A 27,213-nucleotide genomic window follows, 5' to 3' on the forward strand; every position below is an offset into this window, starting at 1 on the left:
CGGCCCAGACTGTGGACATTGGGGGGTGTATCGCCGGTTCTGGGGGGGCGTGGTTATGTGGCGACCCATTTCCTGGCACATCCGAACTGGCTCACAACTAGATAGCCTACGGGGGTTTGCGAGCACAGGGCTTTGGAGCCTCTGCGCCACGGGGGGCAGGTTGAGGGAGGCTTAAAAGTGAGGCTGAGGGTTTCGAATAAAGTTTTTTCCTTCGACTGCAGTTACCGACTCCGTGTCGTAATTTTAGCGCTGCATGTAGCACACCGCTACAGGGTTACATTAATCTTACAATTTTTGAAACTAAGTGTTATAAATAGAAAAAAAAGTATTTTCTGTTCTATTCACATTTTGGTATTACAATCTGCTGTCCTATTTTATCATCATTGATTGTAAACCTGTAATGCAGAAAACAGTAAACTAGATTTTGAAAGTTATTAAGAACTATCTACAAAAGGCACATCTGTTGAAAATTTGTTTTTGGCTAGTTGACAGAAGAGACATAATACTAACAGAACCAGTTTTTCTTCATCTCGGTAACAAGAGATTATTCAACTGACAGGCTGTGCAGAATTTGGCTTTCTAAATACAATGATAAATCCTCACAAGAATTTAAAAAAATGAACTGGCAGCAAAAAAATACCAGGTGATATAGGAATTGAGACTTATCACCTGCATGATCTAGTTAGAATAACATTGCAAGTGGCCAGAACAATGGAAGGTGAAATAGTGATATACATTTCTACAGTGCATAGAACATACAATTAAAAATCTATGTATTGCTATATCTAAGAAAGAAAACATTGTTGAATATGTTTTGTTTGGCAGTTGCTGCTTTACAGTTTGTGTTTGTTCTTGTATCTCTTGTGCCACAGTTTGTAACTACCAAAAATCAGGTTACTTCATATTCCTTGTAGCACACTTTCACTTAACTTAAAGCTCATTTTGCAGCTTCATTTCAAAAAGTCAAACACTAAAATTTTCATGAAGTAATTAGCTTTAACCCATGAAAATAGTAATATGACATGCAGAAGAACTTTCTTATTGTGATTTTTCAGATCATTGAATACTAACATTGCAACACATTACTGAAGAGTAACACACACATAAAATGCTGGAGGACCTCAGCAAGTCAGGTAGCATCGACAGACAGGAATAAAGAGCTGACATTTCAGTCTGAGACCCTTCATCAGGACTGAAAAGGAAGGGGGCAGAAGAATTCCAGGACATCAAATCACACCTAATGCTCATTAAAAAGAAATGCCTACTCCAGTTGCACTGCACACTAGAGCATTTAAAAAAAATCACCGATTTATATATTCTGGAAGTTAAACTATTTGGCCCATCAAGCATGCGCTATCCATTTGAAAGCAACTTCATTTGTTCCACTCTCTGGCTCTTTCCTTGTAGATCTACATTTCTTTTTCTTTTGAATACATATCATTTTACTTTTTCAAAGTTAACTTTTGAATTGGTTCCCAACAGGCAATGAAGTCTACTTCACAATATCTCTTTAGAAATTTATCTTCTCTTTACTCAGGCTCTTGTGCCAACTACCTAAAGCATGACATTCAATGACTTTTGCCAAATAAGTAGAGCACTGTTTAAAATTATATGCTGCTTTATTCTAGTACACTTTGTTGAAAAATATTAAGAAAAATTGTTGACTTCAAGCTATCTCATTCTAATATTTTTTACTTGTGGACTGGCAAAAAATATTTACAAATAAGTATTTAAGTACGAATCAATTGTCTTTGCCAACATTTTCCCCATTGTGGTGTCACTGTCACTGTAAATTCCTAAAGAGTCAATCATGGAATCCTCAATTAATCAATTAGCTAATGAGGTCATTGTTGTAATGTGAGTATTATTAAAAGTAAGTTAGTACTAATCGGGAGGCTGTTGGTAACGAGAGGGGGGTTCCGGAGTTGGCGGGGTTTTTAATCCCGCTCTTTTTACTGCTGGTATACATTGTATATAGTTCCTCCCCCCATGCCGCACGAGGTACCTGGAAGCCTCTGTATTGTAAGTATCATTTGCCATCCCAGATGAAGATGGCAAATTGTCGAATTGTCCAGTGGTCTTTTGTAAAACAGAAGTTACCACATATTTTTGGTGATAAGGTGAACTGGTTTTGTGGAGGTGTTGGCCCGTTTCGATCAGGAGCTGTGAGCGGATGAGGAGCCTCGTGTTCAGATGGCTACATTTGGGACTATTGGTGAATTCCAGGAGCGAGCTGAGAAGTGGCTAGAGTACGAGGAAAGGTTGGGACACTTTTTCTGTGCTAACGAAATTACTGAGGAGGCTACGAAGTGATAAGGAACTTAGCTACGCCGTGGAAACCGGGCATAATTCCATATGACGAACGGGTCGCGCTCGTGGGGAACCACCATAATCCGAAACCTTCAGTGATAGTTCAACGGTTCAAGTTTCACAGCCATGTCAGTGGCCGATTTTGTGGCTGAGCTTTGGCAGCTGTCGGAGCCTTGCGATTTCGGAGCCGTGTTGGATGACATGCTCCGTGACAGGTTAGTATGCGGCATTAATAATGATGCTACACAGCGCCGTTTGTTGGGAGAAACCCCACTGTTGACTTTCAAGAAAGCCCTAGAGATTGCCCAAGGCATGGAGATAGCTGCTAAGGATAACCAGAAAGGACATGGGGTGTTGCAGTCAGTGGCAGTGCTGCAAGTCAGGAGGGAGACTGGTAGACAGGCAAAGCAGGTGGTATGTTTTCGGTGTGGAGGAACGCACTATGCAAATGTTTATAAATTCAAAGATACTGTCTGCTATGCTTGCAGCAAAAAGGGACATTTAGCTAAAAAGTTCAGGAGTTTAAAGGGTAAGGTTAAGCCTGTGCAGGGCAAAGCTCAACAGTCTCAGGCAGCCACACATCACCTAGAAGAAGCAGATGAGGAGACAGCATGTGCCTACAACATGTTTGGGGTGGAAACGGATGAGGAACCACCTGAACCGTATTATGCCACAGTTAATGTCAGGGGAAAGGACATTAAGTTTGAGATTGATTCAGGGGCTACTGCATTGGTCATCAGTAAGGAGACCTACAGGAGGACATGGGGGTCCAACCTGCCTCCCATCAGACCATCTAAGCTCCAACTCAGGTCCTATATGGGGCAGCCCATACCTCATTGAGGGGTGTTATATGTGGATATTTCAGCCGGGGGTCAGAAGGCTGAAGATAGGCTGGTGATAGCTAAGGGCAGTGTGCGCAGTCTTTTGGGCCACAATTGGCTTCGCAAAATCCGGCTGAACTGGCATGAAATGAGGTATGCACACACAACAGAGAATATTCTGCAGTGTGTCTGAAGTCGCCGATGGTAATGTGAGTGACAGACATAGTCCAGACACATTTGAGAGTGAGCTCGCAGCCCAGCTCACGGCTTTTCAGCCTATTATAGGAGAAATTGAAGTTACCCCATCTCCGCTGAAAGCCAGCACGCCACTTCTAGTACAGCGAAGCAGTGACCTAGCTCTTGTACCACCTGCCCTGTTACAGCAACAGCATCTCAGCCTGATGATCTCACTAACAAGAACATGCATGTGAAGCCAATCATAGCAAACAGGGCACCCACTAACGATCTAAGAAAAGAGTGTCAAGGACCACCAGACAAGCATTCAGAAAGCACTCTATGTGATTTGACAAAGAAGGTAGAATTTTCTGGAGACGGTGGCCCCCTGGAAATCCATGTGGTGCCCTTTAACTCTATGCTGAGTGGAAGATTCCTTGGCCTGAGTATTTGTGGTAATGAAAAGAACAGCCATTCAAGAAAAGAGAACCTGCTCCAGGAGAATGAATGTATCATCAAAATCAATGACTGTGATTTAACAGAACTTTGAAAAAGAACTTTGTTCAAGCACAAGAGGTTTTCCAAAACACATTGCAATTTCCTGCTGTTAAACTTCAGATAGTTCCAAGTTATAACAAGGAACGCTATGAAAAATTTGCAATTGGGTCTATTCTGAGCCCCGGTTGTGACTATGATTCAAAAACCAAAGTTCCTTCTTCAGTGCGTTCCAAGCCAGGTGGCAAACCTGCAGATGCCGTTTACCCCAATAATACTGAGCATAGCTTGCCACTGATTTCAAAGAAGCTCAGTAGTCCAAAACAGTTAAGGAGCAATGACCACTTCATGCATACCAGGAAAGCATGTCCACCAGTGACTTTGCCAGAGGGAGAGACACTGGCAGAGGAGGCAGAGTCTCCTAAAGAGGATGGACATTCTCACGTGGGTACACAGATCCCTCTCATGTCCCCAACACCAAATCCACCCAAAACATCCTCACCAACAGTGCCTGCTGGATCACCGGGGGTAATGCATCGATTACAGCACCCTTGCAATCCTCCTGACAGACTAAATCTTTGATTGGATAGCTTTTTTTGTTGTTAGATTGAATGTTGAATTTGCCACGCTTTTTATCTATCTATTTATTTATTTATTTATTTATTTTTTATTTAGGTGTTTTGTATTGGTAACCTGTTGCTAATGACACCACTGTTTTTATTTCCCAGTTCTTCTATATTTGGGGAATGTTGGATTTTAAAGGGGGAGAAGTGTTGTAATGTGAGTATTATTAAAAGTAAGTTAATATGAATCGGGAATACTAATTGGGAAGCTGTTGGTAACATGAGGCAGGTTCCGGGGTCGGCAGGGTTTTTTACTTCCGCTCTTTTTACTCCCGGTGTACATTGTATATAGTTCCCCCACCCATGCTGCATGGGGTATCTGGAAGGCTCTGTATTGCAAATATCATTTGCCGTCCTAGATAAAGATGTTCTTTTGGCCATAAAATTGTCGAGTGGTTTTTTGTAAAGTATAAGTTACCACAGTAATTATCCAGATTGACCTCTTTATCTTTGCCACTGTTTCTTCGTTCGTTGTATTATAAATACAAAAGATGCAAATGAGCTGGTGGAGTTCAGCAGGTCAAGTAATGTATGTAGAGGAAAATGGACAGTCAATGTTTCAGGTCATGACCCTTCATCAGGACTGGAAAGAAAGAAGGGGGATAGCCAGTATAAAAAGACGGGGCTAAGAAGTGGAGCATGAACTAATTGGTGATAAGTCGATCCAGGTGAAAGAGTTGATAGACAGGTAAGCAAGAAAAGAGAGTGGGAAAGGTGTAAAAAGCTGGGATGTGATAGGTTGAAGTGAAAAAGGTCTTAAAAAGATGGATTTTGAGAGAAGATAGGGCATCATATAATAAAGGGAAAATAGTGGGATGAATGGGTAGATGATGGGAATATAGTAGGAGAAGGGGAAAGAGGGTGATGGAGGCCAATGGGATCAGAAAAAAACAACAACTAGAAGTTAGAGAAATCAATGTTTATGCCAGCAGGTTGGAAACTACCATTGAGGTATGAGGTACCAATCTGCACCTAGCCTCAACTCGGCAATGAAGTAGGCTGAAAACAAACACTTCAGTATGGAAATGGGAAGTGGATTTAGAATGGCTGCCTACAGGAGATTCTGGCTGGTACAACAGTCAGAGCAAAGGAGCTCAATGAGTGATTCCCCCATTGACACCATCCACAAATAGCTTCCTGGAACCATAAAGACCATGCATAATTAGCTTCCTGGGAAGCAGATTTGGAGTAACAAGGAGTATCAGTGACCATGAATTTAGACAACAGCACTGTTTTTTAAAAATTGTTCTTTACAGCAGCCTATTTGGGAAATTAGCTTTTAATTTCTTCAAAGAGCAATCTTGATCCTGTGAACTCCAAAAACTTGCTTTTGTTTCTGATGTGAGATGATGATGGGATTGAATAGCTTGAAGAAGCCTTATTTGTCACATGTACATCAAAAGACACAGTGAAGTATGTTGTTTGCATCAATTCTGATGATGAGGGTAGATGCTGGAATGATGTTTCTCTTGGCTGGAGTCTCTACAGCTAAAAGTTACAGCCCCAGAGGGAGGGTTGATCACTACAGATAGAGATGAGAAGGAATTGTTTCATCCTGGAAGAGGAGGAGAATCTCTGGAAATCTTTATATAAGAGGGCCTTGGAGGTTCGATTGCTGAGCATATTCAAAACAGTATTATTGGGTTTTAGTTTATTAAAGGAATCAAGGGATAAAGGGTTAATACAGAAAAATAGTATTGAGGTAAAATATCTAGTACGATCTTAGCAACAGGCCGAAGAGATGAATGGCCTTACGAAGCACGGCAGAAGAGTGAGAACAATGATGGGACGATCAATTCCATACAGTGTGTGAAAGTGTGTGCCTGTGTTTGGGGGTGGTGTGCAAATACATTAAAGACAAGAAAGCACATTAGTAAGAAGGGGTCCTTATCCAAAACTGAGCTTGATATCAGAAATAAAATTAGAGAACACTAGAAACATTCAGAAGGCCAGACAACATCTGCAGAAAGTGAGCAAAGAATGGTCTTCCACTGAAGATATTAACTGTTTCAAATGAAGACCAAGTACAGTGCTTGAGTTTCCATGAGACCTAGAATTCAATTGGACAATCTGTTCCCTGGAAGATATCAATATGTGGCTTTGGTTTTGAATGAATATGGTTGCTAGCTTTTGAAGCTTTCTTTGACAGTAAATGATCAGTATTGCATCACAAAGTTATTTATGGAAATCGACATAAGTTTTCCTGTTCTCCTTTAATTGTTAAAAGATTCTCCTGCATGTTTCTGGAACATGGTCACTAGTTACTAATGTAGCAAGACAGTAACACAAAGCCACTCTTTTAATCCCATCTAGTGAATAGCTTCAAACTAATTATTGAGAGTAGCACAAACAGTTAAGAGCCTAGAACTGGAAACATCCCAAGGCAGTGTTTCCTGGTTAAATAATCATTCACCTGATTCCTCAAATTACTAACTCATTGTCAACTATAACATTGTATTCAGAACATCAATTGTATAATATGCCAACACCTGAATGGCATGACTTGAGTTCACTGATTTTAGTCAAATAATTTGTTAGACAGGTTTCCAAGCAGGAATAAAGTTATTCACCAAACCAGGTGGACCGAAGACTTCCTTAACTAGGTGGGACTTAACCCTTTTAATGTATATCCCCTAAAATCTGCTGAGGTAGTGAATAGCAACTTACCGCCAATCAGTGCATAGTATAACTATTAACAGAGAAACAAAGAAAATACCTCTTGACTTAATTCGTCAGCACGAAGCTTGTGACCGTCAAGATCTTTACGGAGTAGTGAATTTTGTTTTTCTATCTGTAACAATCTCCTTGCAAGATGAACACTGAAAGGAAGAAAGAAACTGGCAATTAATAGTTTCAAAGCTCTTCTGTCCCTATAAAGTTGTTAAGTCCAACAGAGGTTTATACTTCCACAAGCGAGGTACAGAAACGTTTATCTTTTATAATTGAAAGATCAAGAATGTACATGGCTTCCCCCGTGACAAGTAATGGATTGCATGTACTGCATGTACATAATTCTTACTTCAGTGGTTGCTAAGTTGATGGAGAAGATCCTGAGAGGCAGGATTTATGAACATTTGTAGAGGCATAATATGATTAAAAATAGTCAGCAGGGCTTTGTCAAAGGCAGGTTATGCCTTATGAGCCTGATTGAATTTTTTGAGGATGTGACTAAACACACTGATGAAGGTAGAGCCGTAAATGTAGTGTATATGGATCTTAGCAAGGCATTTGATAAGGTACCCCATGCAAGGCTTATTATGAAAGTAAGGAGGCATGGGATCCAAGGGGACATTGCCTTGTGGATCCAGAACTGGCTTGCCCACAGAAGACAAAAAGTTGTTGTAGACAGGTCAGATTCTGCATGGAGGCCTCAGGGATCTGTTCTGGGACCCCTACTCTTAGTGATCTTTATAGATGACCTGGATGAGGAAGTGGAGGGATGGGTTAGTAAATTTGCTGATGGCACAAAGGTTTGGGGTGTTGTGGATAGTATGGAGGGCTGTCAGAGGTTACAACGGGACATTGATAGGATGCAAAACTGGGCTGAGAAGTGGCAGATGGAGATCAACCCAGATAGGTGTGGGTGGTTCATTTTGGTAGGTCAAATATGATGGCAGAATATAACATTAATGGTAAGACTCTTGGTAGTGTGGAGGATTGAAGGGATCTTGGGGTCCAAGTCCATAGGACACTCAAAGTTGCAACGCAGGTTGACTCTGTGGTTAAGAAGGCATACGGTGCATTGGCCTTCATCAACCGTGGGATTGAGCTTAAGAGCCGAGAAGTAATGTTGCAGCTATACAGCACCCTGGTCAGACCCCACTTGGAGTACCGTGCTTAGTTCTGGTCGTTTCATTACAGGAAGGACGTGGAAACCTTAGAAAGGGTGCAGAGGAGACTTACAAGGATGTTGCCTGGATTAGGGAACATGCCTTATGAGAATAGGTTGAGTGAACTCCGCCTTTTCTCCTTGAAGCAACAGAGGATGAGAAGTGAACTGATAGAGGTGTACAAGATAAATGTGAGGCATTGATCATGTGGATAGTCAGAGGCTTTTCCCCAGGGCTGAAGTGGCTAGCACGAGAGGGCACAGTTTTAAAGTGCTTGGAAGTAGGTACAGAGGAGATGTCAGGGGTAAGTTTTTTTACACAGAGAGTGGTGAGTGTGTGGAATGGGCTGCTGCCGATGGTGGTGGAGGCAGAAATGATAGGGTCTTTTAAGAGCCTCCTGGATGGCTACGTGGAGCTTAGAAAAATAGAGGGCTATGGGTAAAGCCTAGGTAGTTCTAAGGTAGGGATATGCTCAGCACAGCTTCGTGGGCTGAAGGGCTTGTATTGTGCTGTAAGTTTTCTATGTTTCTAATTGAAATTTTGGGAAGTCATTTGCCTCAGAAGCATCATCAGCATACTAAAAAGCCTGCATCTGCTAAATGATGGTACATTACACTCAGGTTCCCCCAATGCCCCTGGAGGAGCATTTTGTTATTAATTTTTTCTAGATCTGGGCATCACTGGCTCCTCCTAAACAAGAAAATGGCTGTCAGTCACCTTCTTGGAATAGTGCACACTTGCTGATGAAGCTACCCTCACAGAGGATTCAGTCATGGTGCCAAAGAAAATGGGAGGAGTATCAATCGAATTACTGCTTTGTCCTGGATCAGATTTGTTGATATATCGATGCAGGTGGAGACTATTTCACCATGAGGCATTCTTGATTTTTATTATAACAGAAGATGAACTGCAAGATTTGAACTAAGCATATCTGATCATAATTGTTACAGGTTTAGCTTGAATCATGTTGATACGGGCTAATTAATTTCAGCACAACACAAAATGCTAGAGGATCTAAGCAAGTCAGGCAGCATCTATGGAGGGGAATAAACTGTCAATGTTTCAGGCCAAGACCCTTCATCACAATTGGAAAGGAATAAGGTGGTGGGAGGGGGGGATGAAGTAATAAGCTGGGAGGTGATAGGTGAAAAACTTTAAGGTCTGAAAAAGGAATCTGATGTGAGAAGAGACTGGACCATGGGAGAAAGAGAGGGAGAAGGGCCATCAGGGGGAGGTGATAGGCAGTGAGGAGAAGAGAAGGCCTGAGAGGGGGCCAGAGTGGGGAATTGAAGAAGAGGGAAGGAGGAGGGGAAAATATTACTGGAAGTTGGAGGTTTCCCAGATTAAATATGAGCTATTGCTCTCCAATCCACCGTGGCAGTGGAGGAATGAAATTGGGAAGTAGAATTAAAATGGGTGGCCATTAGGAAATCCCACCTGTTGTGGCACACAGACTGAAGGTGCTTTATGGAGTGGTCCTCAGTATATGATTCCCAGTGTTACTGATGTAGAGGAGGCCGCACCAGGAGTTAATGACCCCAACAGACTTGCAGGTGAAGTGTCTGTTTAGGGTCATAACTGGTGGTGAGGAAAGAGGTGAAGAGGCAGCTGTAGCATTTGCCCCACTTGCAGGAATAAGTACCAGACAGAGATCAGTGGGTAGGGAATGAGTTCTGATGGATTTCAAAACTTCCTCCAGAAGATTCACTTTTATTCCCCAATTGTCTACAATTAGGGATCCTATTCCAAGCTCATAACCAGATTTAAGCATAGTTTTTCAATTGGAGATCCCTACCTGAATATGTAGCTTCCATTAAACAATATCCAAAACACTCATTTATCTTTTATCTTTACAGAATAAATCTAGAAGTTAGAAATAAATTTAATTATATGCTGCAGTCAATCATATAGTGCTAATTTCTATGCTCACAAACCTATATTAAACCACAAAGATGATTTTACAACTATATCAATTTCTTCTTTTGACAGTCTTTGTAATGGAAGTATCATCCCAGAGATTAAATATAACTTTGTGATTGAGATCAAGTCTCATATCTAATGCAGTCATGGCAATCTAGGTTTAGAGAATAAAGTCTAAACAAATCACACAGAATCATGTCATACCTTGGGAAATCTGCCATCAAATAAAGCATGTAGGGGCAAAATCTTGATTGACATGTGGTTAATCATACTGAGATCATGTTTAATTTACTAAGTCGCTTTGCACATGGTTAATTTCCCAAAGCATTTTTCTTTAGAGGCAGGAAAAGACCTGCAAGATGGAAAATTGTATCTTGATACACTGACACGCTCCATTTATTCCAGTTTTATTAGTATGCACAGAAATGGAATAAGATTAACAATGATTGCTGAAAAATAGAATCTTAAAAAAAGCCTATGAAAACTTAGAACGCAAAAAAAACCTTATGCTTTAGCAGATATAACCACAAAATTATGGGCACATCTACTACTCAATGCAAAAACTTAAATTCCTTTCCTTTAAAGAAGGTGTCACTCATTGAAGCAACAATCGCCCCTCTCCACCAGCAGGCAGAATATACAAAAGCCTGAAAACACACATCAGAATCGGGTTTAATATCACTGGCATATGTCGTGACATTTGTTGCTTTGTGGCAATACATAAAAATAAAAACTATAAATCATAATAAATAAATATTGAAATAAATATATTGTGCAAAATGAGAGGAAAAGAGTGAGGTAGCGTTCATGAGTTCATTGTCTTTTCAGAAACAAGAAGCTATTCCTGAAGTGTTGAGTGTGTGTTTTCAAGCTCCTCTACCTTCTCGTTGATGGCAGCAATGAAAAGTGGGCATGTCCTGAGTGATGGGGGTCCTTAATGATGGATGGCACCATTTGAGGCATTGCCTTTTGACAGTGTCCTCGATGCTTGAGAGGTTAATGCCCATGATGTAAATGCAATCAATTAAAATGCTCTCCACAGAGTATCTGTAGAAGTTTGCGGGTGTCTTTGGTGACATACCAAGTCTCCCAAACTCCTAATGAAATATAGCCGCAGTTGTGTCTTCTATGTAATTGCATCAATATGTTCGGCTACAGAGATGTTGACACTCAGGAACTTGAAATTGCTCACCCTTTCCACTACTGATCCCCTGATGAATACTGGTGTGTGTTCCTTCGACTTCCCCTTCCTGAAGTCCACTATCAGTCTTACTGACAATGAGTGCAAGGATGTTGTTGTGACACCACTCAACCAACTGATCTATCTCATTCCTGTATGCCCCCTTGCCACCACCTGAAATTCTGCCAACAATAGCATTGTTGGCAAATTTATAGCCAGTGTTTGAAATCTGCCCAGCCACACAATTGTGTGTGTAGAGAGAGTAGAGCAGTGGGCTAAGCACACATCCTTGAAGTGTGCTGGTGTTGACTCTCAGCTAGGATGAGATGTTATTTCCAGTCTACCCAGACTGTGGTCTCCCAGTGAGGAAGTCAAAGATCCAGTTGCAGAGGGAGGTACAAAAGCCTAGGTTTTGGAGCTTGGTGGTTAGCATTGATTGTGTTGACCGCTGTGCTGTAATCAATTGTAGTCAGCCTGACTTAGGTATTACTACTGTCTAGGCGATCCAAATTTGAGTGGAGAGCCAGTGAAACTGAGTCTGCTGTAGACCTGTAGTGGCAACAGACAAATTGCAACAGGTCCAGTCCTTGCTTAGGCAGGAGTTGATTCTAGCTATTACCAACCACTCAAAGTCTTCATCATAGTAGATGGTGAATGCTACTGGGCAATAGTGGTTGAGGCAGCTCACTTTGCTCTTCTTGGCCACTGGTATGGTTGTTGCCCTTTTGAAGGATGTGGGAACTTCTGATTGCAGCAGTGAAGAGATTGAAGGCAGCCTTGAACACTCCTAAAAGTTGGTTGGCCCAGGTTTTCAGAGCCCTACCAAGTACACCATCAGGGCTTGATGCCGTGTGTGGGTTCACCCTCTTGAAAGATGTTCTGCCTTCAGCCTCCAAGACAGAGGCAACAGGGTCATTAGATGCTGCAGGGATTCACACAGGTTTAGTTTTATTCTTACTTTCTAAATGTGCGTAAAAGTCATTGAGCTCATCTGGGAGTGAAGCATCACTGCCATTCATGATGTTAGGTTTCATTTTGTATGAAATGAGAAGGTGGTACAGGAGCTTGAAAACACACACTCAACACTTCAGGAATAGCTTCTTGTTTCTGAAAAGACAATGAACTCATGAACGCTACCTCACTCTTTTCCTCTCATTTTGCACAATTTATTTATTTCAATATTTATTTATTATGATTTATAGTTTTTATTTTTATGTATTGCCACAAAACAACAAATGTCACGATGTATGCCAGTGATATTAACCTGATTCTGATGTGTGTTAGGGTTAGTGAAAACACTAGCAGAGCGGACGTACATCTGATTCTGTCTCTAACCTCAATCAGAATTGTTTTTTTTTGCTCTTAAAATAGCCTTCTGTAGGTCATATCTGGATTTCTGGTATAGTTCAGGTCTTGAATGCCACAGCTCTATCCCTCAGCAGACTATGAATCTCCAGGCTCATACACAGCTTTTGGGTTGGGTATGTCTAGTATGTACCGCCATTTTTAAGGACAGCTTCTACCTGCTGTTATAAAACTACTGAAGTTTCCGAATATAATAAAATTGACTCTTGCCCTCACAATCTACGACAATATGACCTTGCACCTTATTGTCTAGCTGCATTGCACTTTCTCTATAACTGTAACGCTTTATTCTGCATTCCTTTATTGTTTACCTTGAACTACCTTCATCATCACTGTAATGAATTAATTTGTGTGGAAGGTATGAAAGTTTTTCGCTGTAGAATTAACATGTGATAATAATAAACCAATTTACCAATTTTACTTTTTAAGGTAAACATGGAAATCAAATATTAAAAAATGAGTCAAATCAACCAATAGATTGCCTTAACCTTCCACTTTCCAACCATGAGATTTACAATCATGTTTTCAGGTAGGCAAGAAAACCTTGATATTCTGGAACTTGGTACAAAATCAAAGACATCTAAATTATTTACAGAATGATGCTTGGAGGGCTGTATCATACTGTGAGTCTGTTAGTGCAATTATTTCATGGTTGAGAAGTCTGGGGATTTCCCTGACAACTTTTAGCATTAATAGGATTATGCTGTCATCTACAAAAATGCAAAAAGTCATCAACGGCTCAGATCTGGGACAATCAGAGACAGCCATGGTGATATGAATGTGTTATTCTGGACATAAAGATTTTCAAATGTGCTGGAATTATTGTCCCATCAGAGCCCTTCTGAAGAAATGAAGCTTCAGTGGTATAAAACTGGGATCATTAGGAAAAGTTATCTAGATACTTTATCAAACAGCCCATCTTTAATGCCACAGAGGCCTGTATATGCTCTTCTTAACAGTGATTTTTAACCACATTCCAAGGCTACATGTCAAATCAGCAATCGTGCTCAAATTTTCCATGCATGCAAGCAGGAATAGCAATGTAATGCAATCTAACTAACAAATTTAAGTTTAAGAAAATTATTGGCATTAAAATTCTGGCCCAAGTACATATTAATAGAGGATGGTTTTGTTGTAACTAATATAACTTATTTAGCTTGATTGACATAAATTAACAAATTAAATACTATTTTCCATTTTAAATCTTTCTTTTAAAAAAGAAATATTGCAAACACAAACTTTACAGATGGCTTGAAAGCACACAGCTGCATATTCTTGTACATATTTGTCCTCAAACACTAAGGCATAACAATAAATTGCAAACAAAATTAAAACATCAACAAAATCACTGTAAAAGTAGGGAAGTCTTCAGCAGACTAATTTTTAGATTCATCATCACCACAGCTTTACAACTTCTGGATTTACTAAGACTTTGTAATCATGGTTTTACTGTCTGCAATTCTCAAAAGATTTATTTAACACTTGTGCCCCAGGGTAGAACTGAAGGATAAGAATGGAATCTCAGAAATGCTCGATGAGAATGAAGACCTGATTTGGGATAAATATCTAGTGTGTCTGCCTACTGAGATGTTAAGTAACCTTGCTGAAAGCAGCTCTGTAAAAACAAGGGAAATCGTCAGAAAACAATAGTTAGAAATCTAAAACTGATGGATATGCATTTTTCTAATACCAGACATGTGTATTAAATTTAAATGAATGCCTTTTCCTAGATCGAAGAACATTTTTCACCAGCACATATGTGACCAAATGTTTGATTAATTTTTGAATCATCTTTAAATTAAAGATTCTGTTGTTATGGATTTAAAATTAGGAAGATTCATGAAAAGAGTAGATGGCCAGGTTACTTGAAGGATTAGTAGAAGCAGGGACAAGGACATGTCCCACTGCATTGCAATCCAGTTTAATATCACCATTTCACCATCAAAAGTGACTGGCAAATGTTGTGTTTCTGATCATGTGTAACCGTGTACACTGCAATGAATTTTCAGTTTTGGAATGTAATCAAATATTTTTCCACAGAGCTGGATAAACATGCGACCCATCCTCCCCCTCCTCACCTTTCAGTGCTACTATTGGTAGCAGTAAGGTCACTTTAGCAGCAAATGGGCTACTAGCAATGAATATCTGAATCATAGCAGGTGTTAAGTATGTCATTTTTTACTCCAAGGTCATAGCCTTCTGTAGGTGAAAGAAGGAGAAAAGGATTATACTACTTTGGTTCTGCTATCATCAATATTTATTGTAATTATTAAAAATTGGTTTATTATTGTCACATGTACCAAGGTACAGCGAGAAACTTTTATTCTGCATGTCATCCATACATGTTATTTCATTACATCAAGGTACTACAAGGGAAAACTAACAGAATAGAGAATAAAGTGTTACAGAGAGAGTGCAGTGAAGGCAGACAGTATGATGCAACGGCTATGATGAGGTAGACTGAAGTCAAGAGTCCATCTTATCATACAAGAGGGCCACCAATAGTTTTATAACAGTAAGTTAGAAGTTATCCTTGAGCTTGGTAGCATTTGCTTTTAGGCTATTGCATCTTCTGCTTGAAGAAAGAGGGAGAAGAGAACTTGTGTGCGATGGATGGGATCTTTGATTATGTTGGCTGCTTTACTAAGGCACTGTGAAGTATAGACAGGGTCTATGGAAGTGAGGCCAGTTTCCATGATGTGCTGAGCTGTATTCACAACTTGCTGTGAAATAAATTGCCAAATGACGGGAATGCAACATGTTAGAACTTCATTGTTTGTGCTACATCAACTCTTGGCAGAGGAACATTCCACGAATGCAGACTGCTAACATTGGAAAGGGACTGAAATTTCAAATTGCACACACAGAATGCTGGTGGAACACAGCAGGCCAGGCAGCATCTATAGGAAGAAGTACTATCGACGTTTGGGGCTGAGACCCTTTGTCAGGACTAACTGAAAGAAAAGATAGTAAGAGATTTGAAAGTAGGAGGGGGTGGGGAAGCTAAGAGTTGGAAAGGTAATTGGCAAAAGGGATACAGAGCTGGAGAAGGGAAAGGATCATGGGACGGGAGGCCCAGGGAGAAAGAAAGGGCTAGGGGAGCACCAGAGGAAGATGGAGAACAGGCAGAGTGATGGGCAGAGAGAGAACAAAAAGGGGACGGGGGAAAAATAAATAAATCAGGGGGTAAGAAGGGGAGGAGGGGCATTAACGGATGTTAGAGAAGTCAATGTTCATGCCATCAGGTTGGAGGCTACCCAGACGGTATATAAGGTGTTGTTCCTCCAACTTGAGTGTGGCTTCATCTTGAGAGTAGAGGAGGCCATGGATAGACATATCAGAATGGAAATGAGACGTGGAATTAAAATGTGTGGCAAATTGGCTGGCTTTAAAAAAGTGGATATCCTTTAACTTAATATCCTTTTCACATTTAAGAAAATTAATAATTTTAAATTAAAAGATGAATTCTTTCCACCTTGACTAATGCTCACATGCTTGGTCTTCTCCAAGGTTAATTTCCTGCACTTCTGTTTTTCCGTATTGGTGTTGCATCTTTAACAATGCTAGTTTCTCTGGTTGCAAGTGTGGGTTTTGTAAACTGGTGTATTTGCACCTGGAGGTTTATGATAGTTTCCATGATTTGTAGCTTCATCTTCAGAGGTAAAGATAATCTCTTTCATGCCATTGTCAAGCATCAAAGGTAAATATTACTTTGTGTTAGTTTTCTCATCAAAGCTGTCTTGTGCATTTGTATGTTGGGGGTACATCATCTGATCAGACAACAGCGTCGTCAAGGATTTGCCCTCCAGCATGTTATCTTTAAGTGTTGTCTCAGCTTAAATTCCATTATGGATTCTGCTTGTGTTGTTTAATGCACTGCTGATTTTCAGTGGAAAAAAATAAGACCATAAGACAGAGGAGTAGGATTAGGCCATTTGGCCCATCAAATCTGATCCACTACTCAATCATGGCTGATCTTTTCTCCCCCTCCTCAGCCCCATTACCCGTAACCTTTGATGCTGTGTCTAATCAAGAACCTATCAAGCTCAGCCTTAAATACACCCAATGACCTGGCTTCCACAGCTGCCTGTGGTAATAAATTCCAAATTCACCACCCCCGGCTAAAGAGCTTTCTTTGCAACTCTGCTTTAAATGGACATTTCTCTATCCTGAGGCAGGGCCCTCTTGTCTGAAACTCCCCCACCATTGGAAACATCCTTTCCATATCTACTCTGTCTAGGCCTTTCATTGAAAGGTTTCAATGAGATCCCCCCCTCATCTTTTCAAATTCCAGCGAGTACAGACCCGTAGCAATCAAACTTTTCTTGTATGATAACCCTTTCATTCCCGGAATCATCTTTGTTAACCTCCTCTGAACGCACTCCACTGCCAGCACATCTTTTCTTAGATGAGGAGCCCAAAACTGTTCACAAGGTGAGGCCTCGCCAGTGCCTTATAAAGACGTATCCTAGCATCACATCCCTGCTCTTGTATTCTATACTCCTTCAAATGAATGTTAACATTGCATTTGCTTCCTCACCACTGACTCTACCTGTAAGTTAACCTTTAGGATGGTCTGCCAGGGAATCCTAACTTCCTTTGCATCTCAGGTTTTTGGATTTTTTTCCCCATTTAGAAAATAGTCTGCACACTTATTTCTATTACCAAAGTGCATGACCATGCATTTTCCAACATTGTACTTTACTTGCCACTCTCTTGCCTATTCTTCTAAGACCTTCTGCAGCCTACGTGTTTCCTCAATACCATCTGCCCTTTCACCAATCTTCATATCATCTGCAAACTTGGCAACAAAGCTATCTATTCCATCATCTAAAGCACTAATATACAGCATAAAGAGAAGCGGCCCCAACACCGACCCCAGTGGAACACCACTAGTCAACCAGAAAAGGATCCTTTTATTCCCACTCGCTGCCTCCTACCAATTAGCCAATGCTCTAACCATGTCAGTAACTTTCCTGTAATACCATGGGCTCTTACCTTGGTAAGTAGCCTCATCTGTGGCACCTTGTCAAAGGCCTTCTGAAAATCCAAATATACAACACCCACTGGATCCCCCTTATCTATCCTACCTGTAACCTCCTCAAAGAATTCCAACAGGTTTATCAGGCAAGATGTTCCCTTAAGAAAACCACACTGACGCTGTCCTATCTTGTCCTGTGCCAAGTACTCCAGAACCTCACCCTTAACGATTGACTCCAATGTCTTCCAACCACTGAAGTCAGGCTAATTGACTTATAATTTCCTTTCTGCTGCCTTCTTCCTTTCTTAAGGAGTGGAGTGACATTTGCAATTTTCCATTTCAGAGTCCAATGATTTTTGAAAGGTTATTACTCATGTCTCCACAATCTTTACCGCTACCTCGTTCAGAACCCTATAGGGTGCAGTTCATCTGGCTTAGGTGACTTATGTACCCTTAAGTCTTTTTGTGCACCTTCTCCCCTGTAATAGTAACTGCCCTCAATTCTCTTCCCTCACACCCTTCAACATCTGGCACACTGCAAGTGTCAAAATAAGGGTAATTAAAACTGAATGTTACAAGAATAGTTCATTATAATGTTATCATATAAGAGCATGTTACAGCTTTAGCATCTGGGACTTGCACAAAGCTATGATGATGTAGAAATTCAAGATTTTAATATTTCATGGTCATTGAAAATCTTTAATTTTTTTTGGAACAGAAATTTCATCTTGAATTTGTTATCACCTCAAAGAACTGCAGTCTGCATAAACATAGTACAACAGGTCTGTGACCTGAAACGATGACCTGAAACAAATGTTTGTTTTCACACAACCTGAAATCACGGCTTGTGGTCTACTAATGCTCACACTTTCTAGCCTTGTTATCTCAGTGGTTTCCTCATTCTAGTTGTATGATCTGAACAAGAACAAAGCATGTCCCATGTATAAGATGACACAGTGAAGAGTTCTGATCTTACATTTGATATAGCTGGAGATGGAACTTTGTCAGTTGTATAAATCTGCAACTGATCGTTAGCTTTTAAATGTCATGGAGAACTAGTAAAACATCTACAAACTATTTGAATTGAAGCAAATTATATGAATAAAATTTTGCATTAAAATAAAGTGAAAAAATAAACTAGATGTTAAACTAGTGCCAAAAATAATTTAACTTCCCTTGTGACATTCTAAATTGTGTTCCACAATCTTCGCTGAAATCAATGAGGACTCAGATCCTACGCCAAGAAAAGATCCAACTAAAGCTTCCCACTGAGGAATTCCACAAAACTGGGAGCCACTGCAGAAGTGAGTGGCAGAGAAAACCAACAGAAGCAGACTTCTAATTCTATTAGTAAATTCTGCTCATCTAATTCTCACAGAATGTGTTAAACTGTAGAAGTCTGAGACACACTGCTATTTAATGAGTTGGATGCAGAGAGTACCAATGAAAACTGTTGCGAATCATCAGCAACAAATCCTTTCCCTTTGATGTTCAACGAGGCACAGACGTTTGGACCACCAGTATTATTCTCAGTTTCAAATGGGGGATGAAGAAGTTAGTTTTATATTTTGTTTCCCTGAGTCCTTTCATTTTTAATTTAATAAATGTGCATTACAGTTGGTATCTTTGCATTTTGTTCTCCTTCATAAATACACGTCATTACCACAAGAAGGTTCATGATAGATATAATCCATACAGTAGCCACAGAATTGTTTACTGCCCATTATCACTATTTGTTAAATCCATCATTACCTGAAATGGGCCAACTTACATAACTTCCAATTTGATCAGCCAGGCCTTCATAGAAATGTTTTGACAGCTGGTAATGCCAAGTCCAGGATGAATAATTTGTCAAAGCCCTTGAATATTTAGGAATGGCCTTGGCATTCACAAGCATTTAAAAACATTCAAGAACTGCTAAAAAATGATCATAGTATAACCATTTTTTAAAATGTTAATAAATTCAGAAAACTATCTTCAATATAAGTTAACTGGTTCACAGACAGTACCTTACATTAAGATGAATGGAGTCACCTCATTAGCAGCAAACTTGGAAAAGGTTTAGTAGCGGATTCCTTGTGTAAATGCTAGAAAATGCAGAAATTGGTATCCAGCAGTGGATTCTGCAATGACTTTAGCATCGTAGCAGAATTAGTTCTGTGAGTTCCCACATAGTCACACACTTTTGCAGGAATCCTAAGCCTCCACACAGTTTTGTAAACTGACTTAGAAGAGTCTCATTCATTATTTGAAAGTTGATGTGGATTGCCAACTTTCCAAACGACTAATACAAGTAACTAGTACTCCCAAAGTAAACTTGCATTAAAGACAAAATCTTTGAAACATGGGTGTACAAGGGCAGATGCTTCATTGACACATTCAATTTTCTTTGATGGGAAGTGGAGATGAAACAGACTGTGTGGGAATTCTTAATGACATCAGGATGGGAAAAACTTCAGCACTTACTTCATAAATTTCTTCAAATAATGTTAACCCCTGTGGCATTTTTTACTTCCTCTGGTGGTACTCAGTAGGTGGGAAAAAAACCCCCACCTCATTTCTTACCTTTGTTTCAGGCGGCGTTTTGCTGTTGTGGGAACATTAGCACCGTAACCGTAAGAGAAAAGAACGCGTTCAGCATCATCATCATTTTCCACTGCAGGAAGAAAGCAAGAGGATTATAGATATATGCCATTAAAAATCGGAAAAATCATAATACATATAATTAATCAGTTGGCAACCTGTAAAATTAGTAATATGTATATTATGAAGTTTCATGTATCATTCATAGTACAATCACAATACTTTGAGAAACAATTTAGGATCTTAATGTGTGGACAGAAGCACACCAATCATAATTAAAAAATCTTGCCCCTCATCACTTTTAAAGAGATTACTGGACCGAAAAAAAGTGAGATAAATGCTCTCCAATGGTTGATGGATAAACGTAAAATATTGTAACTGCACAAATGAGATCCCAAATTAGCTATCTACATCCTAATATCAATAAATTAGTTTATTGCTGCAGTCTAAAATATCCAGTTTGTAAGTTGCAAATGTTACGATTCAGCAATAGTGAATATAGAATTGAGACAGGTTTTTTTTTATATAAACAAATAAAACTTTTATTAAACACTGCTAAAAAAAAAACCAAAAGTAAACAAACGACTAACTTAACCAGAAGTCAGCTGCTATACGGCAGCTCGAACAGTTCTTAAAACAAGAAATGCGAACACAGTTCTTAAAAGTAGTACAGGTAGTCCCCGAGTTACGAACTTCCGACTTACAGACAACTCATACTTACGAACTGAGCGAGGAGAACGCCGTCCGCCATTTTAAGTCGGATCGCGACACCATCCGCCATTTTAAGTCGTTGCCATTGACACTGTGTTGAGTGTTTAACTTTGTATTTGGCTTAAAATTTTCTTAGTAAGATTCACCCTGACCTCGCACCATTCCCCCCCCCCCCCATCGTTCCGGTTGGCTGGTGGCGCAGTGAGATCAGCGCCAGGCTGGAGAACGGAGGTTCCCAAGTTCGATTTAGTGACAGACCGCTCCTGTGTTAGGTTGATGTCGAGCTCGCAACTCGACCTTGTAAAAAAACACTGCCACCTCCAGTTTAAATTCCCACACGGAATATTGCAGAGGATCAAATACCCAAACCTAGCACAGCCCCCACTTGTCCCATTTAACCTGTCTCTGTGTGGTGGAATTTCGGACTTGGGCAATTCAGTGCAGTGATCCTTAGGACCCAGCGGACCTCGGGAGCCAGTGCAGCTCGGGACCCGCCACCCGTGGTGTTTCTGTTCTATTGACAGGAAGCGATCGTGATTAAAAATAAAGTGGAAATAATAAAGCGTTTGGAAAGAAGTGAAACGCCATATGTCACTGGAAAAGTATTAGGCTACAGTCGGTCAACGATCGGAACAATTTTAAAGGATAATGGATAAAGTGAGAATAATGGAGCATGTGAAAGGCCCTGCCTCAATGAAAGCTACAATTATTACTAAGCAACGCAGTGGTTTAATTATTGGAATACATATGTTTCTTAAGTGTTTTATATGCATAGAAAGGTAAAATATATACTATATACTAAGACAAATGTTTGACTAACTGACGCTAAATAATACCAGATATACTTGTTCCGACTTACGCACAAATCTGACTTAAAGATGGACTCAGGAATGGAACTCATATGTAACCCGGGGACCGCCTGTAATGCAGAAGTCCAAATGATTTATAGTCACTTAGGAAATATTTTCCTAGAAGTAACGAATTCCTTGACCTCACAAGGTTGATCCCAGCCGAAATATGCCTTGCCCGAAGGATTTACGTTGAAGGAAATAAAACGGCTTAAAGGTAATGACCTTTCCTTGGCGAAACGCTGCATCCAGCTCTTTCTGTTCTTATAGCAATGCAAGAGCTATCTCGGACGCAGGTTACTAATTTCTTCTGAATGAGGATCAAATAAGGTCGAACCTGTTTTACCATCGACAACATCAATTTTTCTCAATCCTTCAGCTTCCCGAACTTTGATAATTCTTCACTCTCCGACTGGACTTTAACTGGCAGCGATTTTCAGAACTGCCAGCACAATGATTCTTACAGTAGAAATTAAAACTGCACTTTAAAATGAAAACAAATATGCAGCAGAACGGAGTCACTGACGACTTAAGCCACGAACTGACCTGCGTCACAGCGATGCGTTCTCCTTTTATACCTGTTGGAAACAGACCATCACATGGCCTCTCACTGGCAGGAAAATTATATCACTCCACCATCACAAGGCCATTACATCATGCCCAGCAGAGCCTCAATTATATCATAGTCATGTGACAGTCACAAGATACCCACAAGTATGTAACACCTCCCTCCAAAAAAAAATTTTGATCTGTCAAGAGAAAATTTTAACAATTAACTATTTACAAAAAAAAAATCAATTTATTGTTAAGTGGTACTGCCTCTGGAAACCTAGACACAGTGCACATGATAGTCAGCAAGTACTGATAGCCAGTTTTTGTTTTTGGTAATGGTCTTACACAATATATAATAATTTTGGAAAACAGTTCACCGAATGCGGGAATAGGTTGCAGTGGGGCCACTGGAGTAACTTGATTAGGTTTACCCACAATTTGGCAAGTATGACACGTTCTACAAAACATTGCCACATCCTCCATCAAACCAGGCCAGCAAAAATGTTTTAAAATCTTGTCCACAGTTTTCCTCACCCCTTGATGTCCACCCAAGGGCACACTATGGGCTAAAGTTAAAATCTCATTTCGATAAACTTTAGGAACAACTACCTGGTGAACAATATTCCATTCATCACTTGCAGGAATTGTAGGCGGTCTCCACTTCCTCATCAATACTCCTTTCTCAAAATAATATCCTACTGGCACCTTATCAATTTCACTATCTGGAAGAGCTTGTTTGTTTAATTTGATCATCTCAGGGTCTCTACTCTGCTCTGCTATCAACTCCTTCTGAGACAGAGTCAAATCTTCATGGTCAGACTTACTCCAAGAACCTTGTTCAAACAATGAAGGTAAGAAAGTTTCTGACACATCCTCAAAACTCGAATCTTGAATTGAACAGTTATGGGTAACAACCTCATTCTGCACATCAAGCTTTTTAGCCATAGCTCGAGTTACAACACAGGAGGAAGCTGTGTTAGAATCCATCCATGGTTCCTCTAACTTTATTGTCAAATGCACTTCAGGAAAAACTTGTCCATTTGCCAAGTCATTTCCTAACAATAAAGAAATATCCTTCACAGGCAAACAAGGTTGTAGTCCTACTTTAACAAGTCCTGTAACTAACCCTGACCTTAAATTTACTCTATGCAAATGCACAGGCATAAGGGCACTCCCAACACCTCATATATAGTTTACCTCACCAGTGTCAAAGTCATCATTAAACTTTAACACACTGTCTAACATCAGTGATTGAGAAGCTCCAGTATCTCTAAGGATTTTTATTGGCACCCGAGTGGATCCTTCTTTCAAAGATACAAATCCTTCAGTTATAATATTATCATATCCCTTCTTAACTTGGCCAAACTCTAACAAAGCTTCATTTGCATTTACCAAACCCTGTGAATTTACAGGTGTTTCAGTATGTTGCACACAAGCATCTGGGACTGCTTCCTTCTCCTTCTTTTTCAATCGGAAACAGTTGGCTATTACGTGACCAGGTTTTTTTTTACAGTAATTACAAATGGGACCAAACTGTCTTTCCTTCACAAGTTTTCCTTCCTCCTTACCTTTCTCACTAACTTCTTTTAATGCTCCTTTTAAATTCTTCCATTAAAATAAGCTCTTTCAATTTATTATAGTCCCCATTTACATTTTTAAAGTAAACCCATCTTTCAAAACACACAGCTTTATCATAGGCAAATTCCACATAAGTTTTTTTCCACAGATTTCTTCAAATCTCTGAATCTTTCTCTATATGGTTCTGGAACTAAGTCATATGCCTTTAATACGTGCAGCTTCACAGTATCATAATCAAGTGTTTGCTTAGCAGTTAGAGCTGTATAAACTTGCAGTGCTTTGCATGTAATTACACTCTGTAACAACACTGGCCATTTCTCTTTCAGCCACTCTGAAATCAGAGCAACAGTTTCAAAATGTTGAAAATATTTCTCTACTTCTGATTCATTAAATGGAGGGACCAATTTAATTTCCTGACTAACACAAACGTTTTTCTAGAACCAGAAGACTGATTCTCAGACTTTAGTTCCGCCATCGCGAGTTCAAATTCCCTCTGTTTATTTTCAGCTTCTAACCAACAAAGTTCCAAGTTAGCTTTCAATTGCTTCTGTTTTAATTCAGCTTCTATTCTAAGCTATTCTAACGCAACCTGTTCCAGGTGTAACTGATTCACTGCTTTACTCACAGGGAACTTAACTAAAATCATTTCATCAAAAACACCCGAATCTGTATAGTGTTCCGTGATTTTCCTCTGAATTACGGTCTTTGTTGTAACCGCTGAAATACCTTTAAGTTCCAACCTGCTAGCAATCTCAGATACATCGCTCTTTTTCGCCTTTGCTAATAACTCCGGGTCTGGCAATGCCAGGAAGTCGTCAATATTCATAGCTGCCGAATACCACTCACAAACCAATCAAACAAAAGAATCGGGTATTTCCCTTTTCCAAAACACCGATCGATAATTAAACAAGCATTTAAGCACAAAAGTGGTACTTTTCCCACGAGCCCCCAATTGTTACGATTCAGCAACAATGAATATAGAATTGAGACAGGTTTTTTTTAATAAACAAATAAAACTTTTATTAAACACTGCTCAAAAAAACCCAAAAGTAATCAAACGACTAACTTAACCGGAAGTCATCTGCTATACGGCAGCTCGAACAGTTCTTAAAACGAGAAATGCAAACACAGTTCTTAAAAGTAGTAACGCAAAAGTCCAAATGATTTACACAGTCACTTAGGAGAGATTTTCCTAGAAGTACGAATTTCTCGACCTCATGACGTTACCACTGATCCCAGCCGAAATATGCCTTGCCCGAAGGATTTACAATGAAAGAAATAAGACGGCTTAAAGGTACTGACCTTTCCTTGGCGAAATGCTGCATCCAGCTGTTTCTGCTCTTATAGCAATGCAGGAGCTATCTCCGACGCAGGTTACTAATTCCTTCTGAATGAGGATCAAATAAGGTTGAACCTGTTTTACCACTGACACCACCAACTTTTCTCGATCCTTCAGCTGCCCGAACTTCGATAATTCTTCACTCTCTGACTGGACTTTAACTGGCAGCAATTTTCAGAACTGCCGGCACAACGATTCTTACAGTAGAAATTAAAACTCCACTTTAAAACAAAACTGCGCCATGAAACCAAACACGCAGCAGAACGGAGTAACTGACGACTTAAGCCACGAACTGACCTGCATCATGGCGATGCGTTCTCCTTTTATACATGTTGAAAATAGGCCATCTTATGACTTCTCACTGGCGGGAAAATTAAATCACTCCACCATCACAAGGCCATTACATCATGCCCAGCAGAGCCTCAATTATATCAAAGTCATGTGACAGTCACAAGATACCCATGGGTACATAACACAAGTAACATACCATCCAGTGCTAGCAAAATTCCACAGAAGAGTCTAAGCAGCTCTGACATTCAACGACATTATCATTATAAAATTCCTGACAAACAGCCAGAAACACAGAGGGACATATTATATAAGTCTAGGTCAATGGTATTCCACACAGAGGTCCATCTGATTTTCCAAGCTTCACCAACACCTACAAAGTTTAATTACTTAACACTTTGGCTTGTACAGGAGCGTGAGGAGATAATTGATCAGAATTACAGGGAAGTAGTCACCCCTAAGTTGCAGGAGGCAAATAGCTGGGTGGCCGCCAAGAGAAATGGAAATGTATATAGGCAGTTAGCACAGAACGCTCATGTGGCCTATCTTCTCAGTAATAGGTATAAAACTTTGGATACTGTTGTGGGAAATGACCTCCCAGGGGAATGCCATGGAGACCAGGTTACTGGCACTGAGCATAGGTCTGCAGTGCAAAACGGAAAGAAGGAGAAGAGAGGAGCAGTAGTGATAGGGGACTCAATAGTTAGGGGAACAGACAGGACACTCTGGGGATATGAATGGGACACCCGAATGGTAGTTGCCTCCCTAGTACCAGGGTCAGGGACAATTCATATCACATCCACAGCATTGTGGAGAGGGAGGGAGAACAGCCAGATATCTTGGTACATATTGGTACCAATGACAAAGGAAAGAAAGGCAAAGAGGTCCTGAAAAGAGAATTTAGAGAGCCAGGTAGAAAGCTGAGATGCAAGACCTCCAGGATAGTAATTTCTGGATTGCTGCCTGTGGCACACACCAATGAAGGTGGAAACAGGGCGATTTGGCAGATTAATACGTGGCTGAGAAGCTGGTGCAGGGGGCAGGGTTTCAGATTCTTGAATCATTGGGATCACTTGATAGGTTGCACCTGAACTAGAGGGGGACCAATATTCTCGCAGGCAGGTTTGTTAGAACTGTTGGGGAGGGTTTAAATTAAATTGGCAGGGGGTCGGAACTGGAGTGAAAGGACTCAGGATCGGACGGATGGTAAAAAAGTAAAGATAGCGTGCAGTCAGACTGTCAGGAAGGGCAGGCAGAAGATGGGACTTTGTTGCAGCCAGCAGGCTGAGTATCAAAACAGTATGGATGCAGAATCAGAAAGAATAGCAAATATGGTATTTAAGGTGTTGTATCTAAGTGCGCATAGTATAAAAATTAAGGTGGATGATCTTGTTGCACTATTACAGGTTGCCAGGTATGATGTTGTGGCCATCACTGAGTCGTGACTGACGGATGGTTGTAGTTGGGAGCCGAATGTCAAGGTTACACATTATTTCGGAGAGAAAGGAAGGTAGGCAGAGGGGGTGGAGTGGCTCTAGTGGTAAAGAATGGGTTCAAATCAGTAGAAAGTTGTGGCATAGGATCGGAAGATGTTGAATCCTTGTGGGTTGAGTCA

The 27,213-nt window shown here is 40.2% G+C and overlaps 1 protein-coding gene across 5 annotated transcripts in view; it reads right to left on the minus strand.

Moving 5' to 3' along the window:
* pibf1 (progesterone immunomodulatory binding factor 1) overlaps window positions 1-27,213 on the minus strand; it is a 200,515-nt gene that overhangs the window by 81,384 nt on the left and 91,918 nt on the right. For all 5 annotated transcript variants that reach the window (XR_009512295.1, XM_059970447.1, XM_059970445.1 and 2 more), the window contains 2 exons: window positions 20,265-20,355; window positions 7,140-7,242 (listed from right to left, as the gene is read on the minus strand). Coding sequence is in view for 4 of the 5 variants with exons in the window: in XM_059970447.1 (XP_059826430.1) it covers window positions 7,140-7,242; window positions 20,265-20,355 (194 nt within the window). In the remaining variant the exon portion in view is untranslated. The remainder of the gene's footprint in view (window positions 1-7,139; window positions 7,243-20,264; window positions 20,356-27,213) is intronic.

Source organism: Hypanus sabinus, chromosome 5 (assembly GCF_030144855.1).
Source record: "Hypanus sabinus isolate sHypSab1 chromosome 5, sHypSab1.hap1, whole genome shotgun sequence".
In the NCBI taxonomy this organism is placed as follows: Eukaryota; Metazoa; Chordata; class Chondrichthyes; order Myliobatiformes; family Dasyatidae; genus Hypanus; species Hypanus sabinus.